Here is a 15,096-nt window from a genome sequence, read left to right as displayed (position 1 = left end):
CACCTGAGCTAATGAAATTTCTATTAATTCGAGCTGGAAAACTTAATGAGGCAAATGAAAAACAATTACTGAGCCCAGATTTTTTTTTTTTTTTTTGAGTAAATTAGTTTTAGAGGGCCAGGGCTTGCCTAGACGTAGTTATAGGCAGGATCCTCTAGCAAGACCAAAAAAAAAAAAAAAAAAAAAATGGGGGAAGTGGCACCATTCTTCACGATTAAAGCTCAAGAGAGACTGCAGGGCAGTAACAAAATGGTGCCTGTGGGTGCTGGCCAGTGGGAAAAACCACTGGAGGTGACAGGACAACGGGAAGGTCATTTTAATTACCCAGTGAAATGGGAAAACCCCAGACTTACTGTGGGCTCTACCTCTCTCAGAGTACAAGTATTTTACGACTTCTAATACAGCAGTAAAAATTCTTAATGTCAAACCAACTCAGTTTCATCAGTCAGGTAAGTCACTCCCCCTAGGAACCTTAACTTGCTCATCTCCAAGGGAGGGTGGCAAGGCCAAAGTCTCAAAGATACGCTCCCTTACTATCATTGACATAATAGTCAAGAGAGACCAGTCACAGGCAGCCATCAGGGATGCAGAGCCATAAGCAGAGAAGGGGCAGCATCTGGAGGACAGGATTTCCTTCAACAGGAACCAGAAGCCAGAGGGAGTCTGCAGGAATCAGGAAGGAGGCGTCTGCCAGGTGAGCAGAGAACAAAGCCATAAGTCACCGCCTCCATAGGAAGCTGCCTCCCTCGGCTAGGAAACAGGCCCTGGGACCTGTCCTCAGGTCCTCCCCCCATAAGGCTGGGACCAAGAAGACTACACTCGGTCAAGGACTCAAGGAAGTTACTCCAAGCCCCAGAAATAAAAGTGCTTGACTGGGGGAAGTTTCGCTCAGTTACCTAACGACCTAATCACATCTCTAAACATCAGATTACACTTTCAATTAATCTACACAATGAGCCCAGTAGCAACCAATATTCTTGAGACCAAACACAGCAGGATACCATGAAGTGGGAAGAATAACCAAGTACTAAGGGAAGAGGGAAGCAGCTTAGATCCAGCTGGCAACAATGCACTGCCCAACAGTTAAACAATTCGCAGCCTCCAGAGAAAGAAATGATGAGACACTTCTCAGTCAGTTGCTACGATTAACATGCCTGAAGGGTGGAAGAGAGCAACAGCTCACACGCAAAGATTCACAGACACACCCTCTGCAGATGTTATAAACATCTCCATGGATTAGATACTCCCATTAACCAGAATTTGGGAACCAGTAGAAATGAAGCACCATAGCAAAAAAATAATAATAAGTCAAGAAATTTTTGAACTTTCTTAAAGCGTACAAGAGTGAATATACTTCCTTTCTTTGCGCGATGAAAATGAGAACTGATTTCATAATTACTAGTTATTGAAGCTAAACACAGAAGATATTAAATATACCAGGAAGTTATTTAATGAAATGCTAAGTGTTCTATCTCATTTGCAAGGCAATTCATTAAGATTTGAAATATGCACCCTCTAAGAATCTATCCTATAGAGACAAAAATATGAATATAGGAAGACATATAGACAAACATATCTAGTGAATGGTTGTCAAGAACAGAGTAAATACTCATCCACAGAGGTGGACGACACCACAGTGGTCCACACCCACTCATTAAACAGAATGACTTTGAACTATGTCTAATGATTTAGAGGAGTTTCTACCAAGTATTGCTTAGTTGGAAAAGATACAGAAGTCCAAATATGATCTAGGTTTTTTAATGATTTTGTTAAAGCTTGTGTCTAAATTGATGTACAGGGCTGTAGGAGCATGCAACAATGTGTAAATATATACAGTAAGTGTGGTTCTCAAACTTTAGTGTGCAGAACTACCTCAAAGTGGCTTTAAAATGCAGATTGCTGCCCCACCCCCCAACCAGAATGTCTGATTCAGTAGGTCGGAGGTAAAGGTCTCAAATTCTTTTTGCCAACAAGTTCACAAGGGATTATAATGCTGCTGACAAAAATGCATCAACTTTCAACAACAGCAGTTACCAGGGAGGACAGAAAAGGAGGTATAAAATGGAGAGGAATGATTACTGAGATCTGCTAAAGATCCTAACAGATTTTCCATAGGATTCCTTTCATGGAACAGTGTTATGTCCAAATTTTGCAAAAAGTAATTGCTAATAATTTGTGCTTATTTTTTTTGTAATGAGCAAGTGTTATTTAACTAAGTTTATCTAGAATAAAGCTATTTTCATTGCGAAAAAAGCCCTTGCAGTCAACAAGTTCCCAAGGAAGAGCTCGTCTGTTTTATTCACAGCACTGAGCTGTTTTGGGGAAGATTAGGGCTAATAATAACTTACATAAAAATAAAATGTGGAAAAAAGCAAGTTCCTAGATTAACAAGTTTAACATGTATCTGTTTTATGACATTTATTAATCTACAAAAACTTTGAGACAACTCAATTTAACAAGTAGTCAAAAACACCGAACAGCAAAACACTATTTGGCTTGCGGATGCAAAATCTCTTCCTCTTTCAAAATTCAATCAAATACCAAGTAAGCAAAATCTCACCTCTTAAGCTCTACTTGCATCATTTCCGATCTTTTTATGTACAAACTAGGAAACAAAGGACTAAAAACAACAAACTAAAAAAATAAAAATAACTTAATGGCTTCCAATACAGGACTTTCAAGCTCCCAAGTGGTGTCAATTAAGAAGGTTTAAGACAGGGGCGCCTGGGTGGCTCAGTCGGTTGAGCGTCCGACCTCAGCTCAGGTCATGATCTCGCAGTCGACGGGTTCAAGCCCCATATCAGGTTCTGTGCAGACAGCTCAAGAGCCTGGAGCCTGCTTCAGATTCTGTCTCCCTGTCTCCCTGCCCCTCCCCCACTCGTGCTCTGTCTCAAAAATAAACAAACATTAGAAAAAAAATTATAAAAAATAAAGATGGTTTACGACAGAGAACATCTTTGGGACACCTGGCAGGCTCAAGTCAGGGAAACATCCAACTCTTGATTTAGGCTCAGGTCATTATCCCACAGTTTGTGAGAGCGAGCGCCAAGCTGGGTGTGGAGCCTGCTTCAGATTCTCTCTCCCTGTTCCTCTGCCCTTTCCCCATACACATGTGCATGCACACGCTGTTTCTCAAAAAAAAAAAAAAAAAAAGAAAAGAAAAAGAACATCTTACATCAATTAATTATAATTGACACTCTTCCAGGCTTTCAAACGTCATGAGGTTCATCACTACAACTCTTTGCTAGCCTAACACTCCTCCTCCTCCTCCTCCTCCTCCCCAAAGCATGTTGTCAACTCAGTCTACACCTTAAGCCTAGACCTCAAGCCAGACTGCATGTGTCTGCTATTTTCCTCTATCGTGAACAAACAGCCTGACCTTCCAAAGCGGCTCCTTTAGTGCCCCCTTAGAACACAGATGCAGGAAGCTGCTCAGAGGCTGAAAATTGGATTTGCAAGGCCCACATCCCCACAGTCTGCAAATTGGTATTATAAAAACTCTTGGCTACCAGCTGCCAACCCCTGCTTCTTCTCTAATCTTATTACGGGGCAGTGTTTCTCTTTTCCTGCAAAAGCAAGTCAATGAACCTCCATTGTTCATTTTAAAAATTAGAGGCAGTCTGTGACTAAGCTGAGGAATATCCTTGCATCCCCAACACTGTCTCCCTTCCTAAAAATAAGCAAGCGGAAATAGTTTTCAAAAAATCTATAAAGTTCTATAGCACACCAGACAGAATCAAAAATTATCACACCCTCTGAAACGAATTCCTGAAATAGAGAAAAATATGTTAATTTCTTTCTTTGTGCTCACAATAAAATACCCAAGATGATGAAACGATATGGGCATAAGAAATAGACCAAGATTCAAAAATACTACAGAGAAACTAACACAAAGGAATGGGAACAACAATTGTGCGGGCAAAAAAGAAAAACAGACTCGACAATATAGAACACTTCAATATAAAATTAAAAATGCTTCTAGAAGTCAGACTACAGGAAGGACAAAACAGTCTAACCTTGAAATAGCAGTTTTAGAAAGAGAAAACAATAGTCAAAGACCTAGAAAAAAGAAACTTTAAAAAGGAAACATGGAAGTTTTCTTCATGGATCCAAACAAAATGCATGGGGGAAAAAAGAATTCTTATATCCACAGATTTTCTATAGGTATAGAGATATCTCTTCATCTTTTTTTAAATTTTAATGCCAGTATAGTTAACACTGAGTACTATATTAGTATCAGGTGTACAATATAGTGATCCAACAATTCTATCCACTACTCACTGCTCTTCATGGTAAGTGTGCTTTTAATCTTCTTCACCTATTTCATCCTCCCCAACAACTCCTACCCCGTAACCATCAGTTTGTTCTCTGTATTTAAGAGGCTTTTTTTTTTTTTTTTGGTTTGTCTCTTGTTTTCTTTGTTCATTTGTTTTGTTCCTTGAATTCCATACGAGGGAAATTGTATGGTATTTGAAAGTACAACATCTGAGGCACCTGGGTGGCTCAGTCGGTTAAGCATCTGACTTCGGCTCAGGTCATGATCTTGCGGTTCGTGAGTTCGAGCCCTGTGTCAGGCTCTGTGCTGACAGCCCAGAACCTGGAGCCTGCTTCTGATTCTGTGTCTCCCTCTCTCTCTGCCCCTCCCATGCTCATGCTCGGTGTCTCGCTGACAAAAATAAATAAAGATTAAAAAAAAAAAAAAAAAAAGAAAGAAAGAAGGAAAGTACAACGTCCATGCATGACAAAACCGCTCAACAGGAGCACCTGGGTGGCTCAGTCAGTTAGGCACCTGACACTTCGTTTCAGCTCAGGTCATGATCTCATGGTTTCTGAGTTCCAGCCCCACAATGGACTCTGCACGGACAGTACAGAGCCTACTTGGGATTCTCTCACTCTCTCTCTCTCTCTGCCCCCTTCCCTGTGTGCATCTACTCTCTCTCTCAAAATAAATAAACATTAAGATGTGTATATATATATACATATGTATATATATATATACATATGTGTATATATACATATATATATACACATATATATATACACATATATATGTATATATATGTGTAAATATATATATATGTATGTGTATATATGTATAAAAACCCTCAACAAAATAGGTTTAGGGGGAATATACCTCAACATAATAAAGGGCATATATGAAAAAACCATAGCTAACATCATATTCAATGGCAAAAAACTGAGAGCTTTTCTAATAAAGTCATAAACAAGACAAGGATGTCCACTGTCACCACTTTTTACTCAACACAGTACTCAAAGTCCTCTCCACGGCATTCGGACAACAAAAAATAAAAAAATAAAAGGCATCCAAATTGGAAAAGAAGTAGTAAAACTTCTACTATTTGCAGATGACAAGGTACTAAGTACAGAAAACCCTAAAGAGCATCAAAAATCTACTAGAAGTTATAAAAGAAGTCTACCATTTTTGTAAGTAAGTGTTCTCTTTAGTGACCAAGAAGCAAAGACTTTTGAACAATAAATTCTCACGTCGAAACAGCTTATAATCAAAGGAACGGGAAAATATGTTTATATCACCTGAACAAGGTGCCTTTTTGTAGAGGGTGAGTCAAAGTTGGGAATAATTTCTATCAATTTTTTTCCTCCATAATTATCACTCCATTTATGTGGTCTAATCTTCCTTCAGATAAATCTTACAATTCCTATTTTTTAGAGCCCATTTTAATGAGATTTTTCATTAGCATACAATTATTATTTTCAAATTTTGAAAGTATCTCAGTATGTTGTCAGTCCTTTAAACTTTCTAGTTTTATTTGGATTTTACATTATACACTTGCCAAAGATGATTTTTGTAAAATAACCAATCATAATAGGATTGTTAGCACATAGAAGTATCAAAATAAAGAGACCCAATATATTGCCATCAAATAAAAAATCATCTAAATATATGCCTTAATAATTAATGCATTAATGTCAATAAAAGTCAACACAGATATAGATAGAACTCTGGAAAAACATACCAAATATCAACAGTGCTTATACTGATGACAGGGTTAAGCATAAGGTTTTAATTTTTCTTGGTATTTCCTATTTTTATAATTTATGAAATATAAATATGAATTTTAAAAATTAAACATTTATAAATGAGACTTTATTAAACTAGAAGCTACAAGTAAATATTTATCAAACCTCTGAAGACAGAAAGCAGAGAACAGGTCTACCCCAAAAAACAAAAACAAGTTTTACTACAGTTCTTACATGTGCTCTGTTTACATGTTATTAATTTGGTAGAAATTGAATTTAGACTTGTTTTTACTATAATATACACTCTCTGACCTCTTACTACATATGTCCAACGAGTCAAACTGGCTGAGATCAATTTGTAATAGTGACATAAATGTTTAAGTGGGTTAAAAGAATTAGGTTACAATCTATATACATATCAAGTAAGAGTCATGCTAAATATACATAACATACAATTATACATATCAAGTGTCATGTTAAATATACATAATATACAATTTCTGTATGTATACATAAATGTATACATAATATACCGTTATAAATTCCATTTTATATTCCACTAAAAAATTTCTAATCATTACATGTTTGAATTTTATCTTATACTCATTGCAAGAACTTCTAGATTTCGACAGATTTTATCGTGTACCATGCTGCTGTTTCCAAGTCTTCCGTGTTACTGTGTAATTTTTTAATGTTTATTTTTGAGAGACAGAGCACTAGTGGGGGAGGGGCAGAGAGGGAGACACAGAATGGGAAGGAGGCTCCAGGCTCTGAGCTGTCAGCACAGAGCCTGATGTGGGGCTCGAACCCACGAACTGGGAGATCATGACCTGAGCCAAGTGGCATGCTTAACTGACTGAGCCACCCAGGCACCCCCATAACAACTTAACTTTTTAATGCCAAATTGTAATGGAATCATTTTGAAAGCATTTAATTCATGTATGAATTTTAAAAATTAAACATTTATAAACCAGAATTTAATAAACTAGAAGCTACAATATTTATCAAACCTCTGAAGATAGAAAAGCAGAGAAGAGGTCTACCCCAAAGCACAAAAATAACTTTTAGTATAGTTCTTATGTGTGCTCTGTTTACATGTTATTAATTTGGTAGAAATTTATTTTAGATTTGTTTTTATTATACCAGCAAGGCACACACGTAATCTTTTTTTTTTTTTTCAACGTTTTTTATTTATTTTTGGGACAGAGAGAGACAGAGCATGAACGGGGGAGGGGCAGAGAGAGAGGGAGACACAGAATCGGAAACAGGCTCCAGGCTCCGAGCCATCAGCCCAGAGCCTGACGCGGGGCTCGAACTCACAGACCGCGAGATCGTGACCTGGCTGAAGTCGGACGCTTAACCGACTGCGCCACCCAGGCGCCCCCGTAATCTTTTTTTTTTACATCCAAATTAGTTAGCATATAGTGCAACAATGATTTCAGGAGTAGATTCCTTAGTGCCCCTTACCCATTTAGCTCATCCCCCCTCCCACAACCCTTCCAGTAACCCTCAGTTTGTTGTCCATATTTTTGAGTCTCTTCTGTTTTGTCCCCGTTTTCATATTATTTTTGTTTCCGTTCCCTTATGTTCTTCTGTTTTGTATCTTAAAGTCCTCATATGAGTGAAGTCATATGATGTTTGTCTTTCTCTAATATCACTTAGCATAATACCCTCTAGTTCCATCCACATACTTGCAAAGTGCAGCCAGACTTCTTCAGAGTTATCTTTAGTTCTCTCCCTTACCTCACCGCACCTCTTCAGTCCTATCAGGTGCACTTCTGTGCACACCAATGAAGTCATATGATTTTTGTCTTTCTCTAATTCTGCTTAGCATCGTACCCTCCAGTTCCATCCACATAGTTGCAAATGGCAAGATTTCATTCTTTTTGATTGCTAAGTACTACGCCATTGTATATATACACCACATCTTCTTTATCCATTCATCCATCGATGGACATTTGGGCTCTTTCCACACTTTGGCTATTGTAGGTAGTGCTGCTATAAACATGAGTGTGCATGTGTCCCTTTGAAACAGCACACCTGTATCCCTTGGATAAATGCCTAGTAGTGCAATTGCTGGGTCGTAGGGTAGTTCTATTTTTAGTTTTTTGAGGAACCTCCATACTGTTTTCCAGAGTGGCTGCACCAGCGTGCATTCCCAGGCACACATGTAATCTTAAGTGACAACCATTTGAGCATTGTAAGCAAGGACACGCACACATAGGTAATAACTATACCGTGACATATGCTGGAATGCACAGTGCATGTAAGAGCATCTCAGCTTCAGAGATGTTAAAATGAGGGTGGAAAAAAACTGCACTTTAGAAATGACAAAGTGTCATTTTAATAAAACATCTATAGGTACTCAGATTATGAGTAACGTTTTCTTAACACCTTTCACTTACTCCCTTTCATTCCCATTAGTATATTCTGTTTATTAGACAAAATTATTTTTACTTTTGTCTGGTCTTTTTAAATCCCTTCTTTCCTTAGGCTATGGGTACTGACTCTTCCTTAGTCTGATGATAATCTAGTAGGTAGGATACTACTACGGTTGTAATATTTGGAGGAAGCGGGTGGACATGATGGAGGGTGTTACAGGCCTTCCTCAAGCTGCCCTTGTCACTGTCACTATCTGAAGGGTTAGCAGATAGGACCGGGTATATAGTAAACTTCAAGTCAACGACAGCTTGTTTCATGATAACATAATTGAAAGCACAAAGTATATACATGGAGCATTCTTTATTTTTCCACTTCTTAAATTAGTAATGTTTTCACTATTCAGTATCCTTCCCAAAATTGTTTTCAGTAGCTGCGTGCAGTTCTCGTAGTATTCTCTTCTTAATGTGGGACCTTGAGGTTATTTCCCACACATTACTCATCTGATGTGTGAAGTGCAACTCCTTAGAAGGGAAGAGGCAGTTCTGTGTTACAACAATAGTTGTAAATTCTGAGTTAGAATCAGGAGCTGCAACCATGGCTGGCCCCAGCTTCCCATCCTCTATCGTACTCAAGTCTGCCATTGACCTATTTGACTCTAGAACCAGGGACTTGCTCTACCGACCTTGGTTCTTTTGACATCAAGCACAGAGTAGTAGTATCATTCAGTTTTTCTCTATAGAAGAGAGTGGAGTATATCTAAGGTTGAGAGGGCAATGAAATGGATCAACAGATTTTAACTGAAGATTCTGATTGTGTGTTCTAGTTCCCTGACACTTCATTCTATTAAGGATAACCTAAATTGAGGTCATATTCTTAGTCTAGATGCAGTACTCTTGCTGAATTCCATGAGTCGATGATTCAGAAGTTACCTGAAACCACAGGTCCCACACACCCATCCATGCCCACGCTATACCAACTCAGTCAGATTTCAAGGAAATAAGGGGGGTGGGGGGGATGAAGTCCTATCCAATTTTTTTTTTAACGTTTATTTATTTTTGAGACAGAGAGAGACACAGCATGAACGGGGGAGGGTCAGAGAGAGAGGGAAACACAGAACCCGAAGCAGGCTCCGGGCTCTGAGCTGTCAGCACAGAGCCCGACGTGGGGCTCGAACTCACAGACTGTGAGATCATGACCCAAGCTGAAGCCAGACGCTCAACTGACTGAGCCACCCACGCTCCCCCTTATCCCATTTTATATGTGAAGGGAGCATCCACTGACTTCTCTGTTACACTCAGTTAACTGTGCAGAAGAGCAGAATCTTCCCTCAATGCAGAAGAAACACCTGTCTAGGCATCTCATGGGCATCTCTGTCACCCAATCCTCCACCTATTCTGTGGATGTCCCAGCACTTTGCCCTTTGAATTCCTATTTCATGATTTTAGCTGACACAAATGCCACTGAACGTTATCCAAAGACGCACCTAGAAGACATTCGTGACCATTATCGGTATATCCTAAAATACAACATTCGAAAACCATTCACATGAATGAAATGGGTGTTTGTGAGTCCAGAAGTTATACAGTTTAAATAAAATTACTCAGATAAGTATCATTAAAACCCAGACTTCAGAGCCAAGAGCCAATGACTTTTAAAAGGGTCCATACACATACTTGAAGCAAGACAGTTCACGTTTTTTGGTTTTTTGGTTTTTGTTTTTTTTTTTAAGCCTCAAACAGCATGCAAAACCTTTCTCTCCACTTTAGTCACACGGGTTTTGAGTGTAAGAAAGGGTCATTTAGACCTGAAATCCAACACTTAGAGACTTACGTATAGAGGAACATCGCTGCAGCTCAACTCCATGGCTTCCGCATCTGCAAGGAAAATAACGAATGACAACCATTATTACAGAAGACACTGCGTAGCCAACCAGAACTGTGTCCCTCCCTTCAGTTATCCAGAGGGGAGAAGTAACGATAGATGGGAAAATTGCAGAGACAAAACCATGAACTACAGAAAAGAGATTCCATCTGTATCAAATACCACCCCCCTTTTCTTCTCTCACGTTAATTTCCACACCTAAAGGAAACCTATCCACCCCAGGTAATATTCTTTTATTTTTTTTTTTTCAACGTTTTTTATTTATTTTTGGGACAGAGAGAGACAGAGCATGAACGGGGGAGGGGCAGAGAGAGAGGGAGACACAGAATCTGAAACAGGCTCCAGGCTCCAAGCCATCAGCCCAGAGCCTGACGCGGGGCTCGAACTCACGGACCGCGAGATCGTGACCTGGCTGAAGTCGGACGCTTAACCGACTGCGCCACCCAGGCGCCCCACCCCAGGTAATATTCTATTGACTGCTCTTGAGAGAAATATTTCCAAAAGCCAGGAAAGTCAACATAAACGTGCTCAAAGTTTTGCCTTAACTACTTGAATAATAGAGGTCTCTGAGGTTAGAGTTCACCGCTGTCCAAATGAGGCAGGAGACCTCAGGAGCAAGACACTTCTTTGCTGAACATCCAGAGGGCAAAGGTTTCAGTCATGTGATCTCAGGAGGGCGGGTATGTACTCCAGTTACCAACCTCTCCACCAACTGCATGCCTGCCCCTGTAAAACCCACATCCAGAAACCACCTTGAAACTTAGGGAAAAAAAGCAACCATCATTCAAGACATTCAATGAACACCTACAGTGGGCCAAACAATCCACAAAGATGACCAGGAGGTGGTTCGGCCCTCAAAAAATGCACAGCTCAACAAGAGAGCCCTAAAAACCGGGACAAAGTAAGGAGTGGGCTGGATGAGAACTGTGAATGGGGCAAGACAGAGATCCAACCACTACCCGAGTTCTGCTCACCAGGCCAATCCTGGCTCTGCCTTCCCAGGCCACACCAGCTGCAGTACCTCGGCGATGGGTGACAGGGCACATAGCAACCTGAATTGGGACGTTTAGTGCAATAATACCCCAAGTATACACTTGGCAAGAAGAAAAATACAGAAAGTTTTTTTTTTTTTTGTAACAACTTTTAACTTCAGGTTTATTAATACTTCATACTCACGCTGCCACTGGCACCCTCCTAGGTCACAAGTTATACTCCCTAAGTTATCCTGAGAGAAGACCAAGCTCATTACCAACACACTGTGCCCTGTGGCCGTTTATGTAGACCCACTTAAATGGGCTTACCTATTATCATCAGTTCTTAATAAAACTTGCCTCATAAATTAGATGAATGGCTTAAGAATTCCAGGAAGGAATCTTCAAATGGAAGACAATACTAACAAGAATATGACAAATCAGTCTCTCATTCCTAAATACGAATTATTCATCAGCCCTACTGGGAAATTAAAATGACTAAGAACAATGCCTTATAATCTCCACCCACCCCCCCCCCCCCGCAAAAAAATCAGCTTTCAGGTATGTAAATTTTGAAAGTACACCCAATAGCATATACCACGATCCCTTACCCTAAATGTGTGATGTGCTTCAAGGTATCACCAACTGTTTTTAACCTGTGTTTACAGGCATGCCATAAACCATTGTGATCTTTTAAAAAACTTTAACAAAACTTGATACAATTACAAACTTTTAAAATTTTTGCTTAATAGCAAGAGTGCATTCTACAGTCAATGTGGTTTCAAAAGGACCGAAATGCACAGAAAATAATATAAGTGCATTCCTTTATGAACAAAACTTTGAAGACTATGGAGTATTTTAATGAATCTTAGAATACATCATCTGTGTAAGAGGTTTTGCCATACACTCGTAGAAGTGCAGATGTTTTCCCTTACTCAGCTTTCTAGATTTTATCTGATAATACATCTACAAAAAAACACTTCTGGGGCACCTGGATGGTGCCAGTCAGTTGTGCATCTGAGTCTTGATTTTGGCTCAGGTGATGGTGCCAGGGTCGTGAGATCAAGCCCTGCTTCAGGCTCAGTGTTGAGTATGAAGCCTGCTTGGGACTCCCGCTCTCTGCCCCTCTCCCCTGCTTGCAGAAACGAAGGGAAGGTGGGAAGGAGGGGTACAGAGGGAGAGAGGGAGAGAAACCAAGAAACCACTTGTGAAGAGAATATGGACTTAATCTGAAGAGTGAATTACTTCTTTAATAAAGAGTAATCTCCTAAGGGAAAAGCACTCAACTACAACCACTAGGTAGGGCAGCTGCTTGGATAAGAACCTTAAAAGGCACCGTAAGTGAAATTCATTCCTTGTGTCATCCATGGGCAAAGTATCGTAATGAATTTCAAACACAGTCCAATCTACAATTTCTGTAATGACATTGCTAAGGACCATAAAAATCCATACACCATATTGAGTCGTATTGGTTATACTGTGGCAAAGTCTTTTAAAAAACTGTCCCACTTTATTTAATATGTCCTACACAATTTTCTCTTCCCGAAATAGAAGTGTTCTCATTTTTCTACAAAAAGTGGCTGTTTATGACATGTCTGTAAAAACATCCATTTTTCCAAATACATATAGGCCTTTCCATCAAGAAGGGGTGATATTTCAGTAAGTGAAAATTCTTAAAGGAAATTCAACTGTCAGATAGTATATGCCATCATAACATTTTCAAAAAGAATATTAGTACATGTTACCACTGTTTTGTCACTTTCTTGCAGTAATTAAAGTTTGCAACTTAAAAGCATAAGAGACTTAAAAAATGAGAACAAACTGAGGGCTGATGGGGGGTGGGAGGGCGGGGAGGGTGGGTGATGGGTATTGAAGAGGGCATCTTTTGGGACGAGCGCTGGGTGTTGTATGGAAACCAATTTGACAATAAATTTCATATAAAAAAATAATAAAGTTTACAACTTAATAAAGCCCTCATATCTGCAGGCTTCAAATTCTTGGGGGGAAAAAGCCTTCTAATCTATATAAATCTTTGAAACTGAGTGTTTCACAGGTTTTGTATTTTTAAAATGTAACAACTTCTAAATTATAGGAGAACCGACTGACATCAGGGAAGATGGGAGTTTGCAGCCACTTTATTTTTCTTTTTAATTTTTATTTGTAGGAGAGAGCATGTGTATGTGAGAGAGAGAGAAAGCCAGAGAGGAGCACAGAGAAGGGGGACAGGGTGAGAATCCCAAGCAGGCTCCAGAGTCAGTGCAGAGCCCGATGTGGGGCTCAGTCTCACAACTGCTAGATCACAACCTAAACCAGTATCCAGAGTCAGGTGCTTAGCTGACTGAGTCACACAGGTGCCCCATGCAGCCACTTTTAAAAATTAATAAACTTGTGGGGCGCCTGGGTGGCTCAGTCGGTTGAGCGGCCGACTTCGGCTCAGGTCATGATCTCGTGGTCCGTGAGTTCGAGCCCCCGTGTCGGGCTCTGTGCTGACAGCTCAGAGCCTGGAGCCTGTTTCAGATTCTGTGTCTCCCTCTCTCTGACCCTCTCCTGTTCATGCTCTGTCTCTCCCTGTCTCAAAAATAAATAAAAATGTTTAAAAAAATTAATAAACTTGTATAATTAGTGGATGGGATTAATACATAAAGCCCCGAATTTTTAAGCTTAGCCAGCACTGCACTTGTATTAGAATGTATATATCATAATGAGGTTCTCTTCATCTGTGACACACATTAAATCCAAATTCAAAGTCAAAGTGCTTTGAACCAGACATTCAAACAGAAGGGTTACAGAGTAGGGGCACCTGGGTGGCTCAGTTGATTAAGTGGCTGACTTCAGCTCAGGTCTTGATCACCCAGTTCGCGGGTTGGAGCCCCATATGGGGCTCTGTGCTGACAGCTCAGAGCCTGGAGCCTGCTTCAGATTCTGTGTCTCCCTCTCTCTCTGCCCCTTCCTCATTTGTGCTTTGTCTCTGTCTCTCTCTCTCTCTCTCTCTCTCAAATTAAAATAACAAAAAACTTAAAAAATTAAAAAGAAGGGTTATAGAGTATTTTAAACCAACGTTTTCAAAATAATGACCCATTTGTTTTATTACTTCCGCTGACATGTATTGTACATCAATGTTTTTAGTGAGAACAAAAAGGGTTATTAATTGCATTTAATCTTCATAGGTTTTTAAATGTGGAGTAAGTTTGAAAAAATATACTGTTGCGTAGTACAATTTATAAATTAAAAAAATAAGGATACACACTTTTTTTTTTTTTTTTTAACTTAGTAAGGGTACATGACATCTTGCAAATCTGTTCCTTCTAGGTAAGCCTTTGTCCCCACCTGCCAGGCTGCGGGTACTTTTCCCACAGGGGTCTCAATGCAGGCTTACTAGACTAAGGAATAAGCTGTGGGGTTTCCCGAGCTCCACCCACCCCCCCTGCTGAGGTTCTAGGTGGCAGGGGCCTGCGAGCTGGACTGCAGAGTGCAAGGTCACACCTCTTTAAAGCTAAGAGGGATCCAGGGGCGCCTGGGTGGCTCAGTCGGTTGAGTGTCCGACTTCGGCTCAGGTCATGATCTCACGGTCTGTGAGTTCGAGCCCCGAGTTGGGCTCTGTGCTGACAGCTCAGAGCCTGGAGCCTGTTTCAGATTCTGTGTCTCCCTCTCTCTCTCTCTCTGCCCCTCCCCCATTCATGCTCTGTCTCTCTCTGTCTCAAAAATAAATAAACGTTAAAATAAATAAATAAAAAATAAACTAAAACTAAAGTCCCCACAGTTCTCAGCCTTGGTCCCAAACTTTTTTTTTTTTTTTAATTTTTTTTTTCAACGTTTTTTATTTATTTTTGGGACAGAGAGAGACAGAGCATGGACGGGGGAG

The 15,096-nt window shown here is 40.0% G+C and overlaps 1 protein-coding gene across 1 annotated transcript in view; it reads right to left on the bottom strand.

The window, feature by feature from the left end:
* Positions 1-15,096, bottom strand: part of ARHGEF28 (Rho guanine nucleotide exchange factor 28) — a 304,572-nt gene that overhangs the window by 235,499 nt on the left and 53,977 nt on the right. The window contains exon 2 of the mRNA XM_042940909.1: positions 10,213-10,256. Within this exon, the coding sequence (XP_042796843.1) occupies positions 10,213-10,245 (33 nt within the window). The 5' untranslated portion in view covers positions 10,246-10,256. The remainder of the gene's footprint in view (positions 1-10,212; positions 10,257-15,096) is intronic.

The sequence above is a fragment of the Panthera leo genome, chromosome A1, assembly GCF_018350215.1.
Source record: "Panthera leo isolate Ple1 chromosome A1, P.leo_Ple1_pat1.1, whole genome shotgun sequence".
Classification (NCBI taxonomy): domain Eukaryota; kingdom Metazoa; phylum Chordata; class Mammalia; order Carnivora; family Felidae; genus Panthera; species Panthera leo.
The sequence above is the reverse complement of the archived record's forward strand: the minus strand, read 5'-3'. Positions and strand labels throughout refer to the sequence as shown.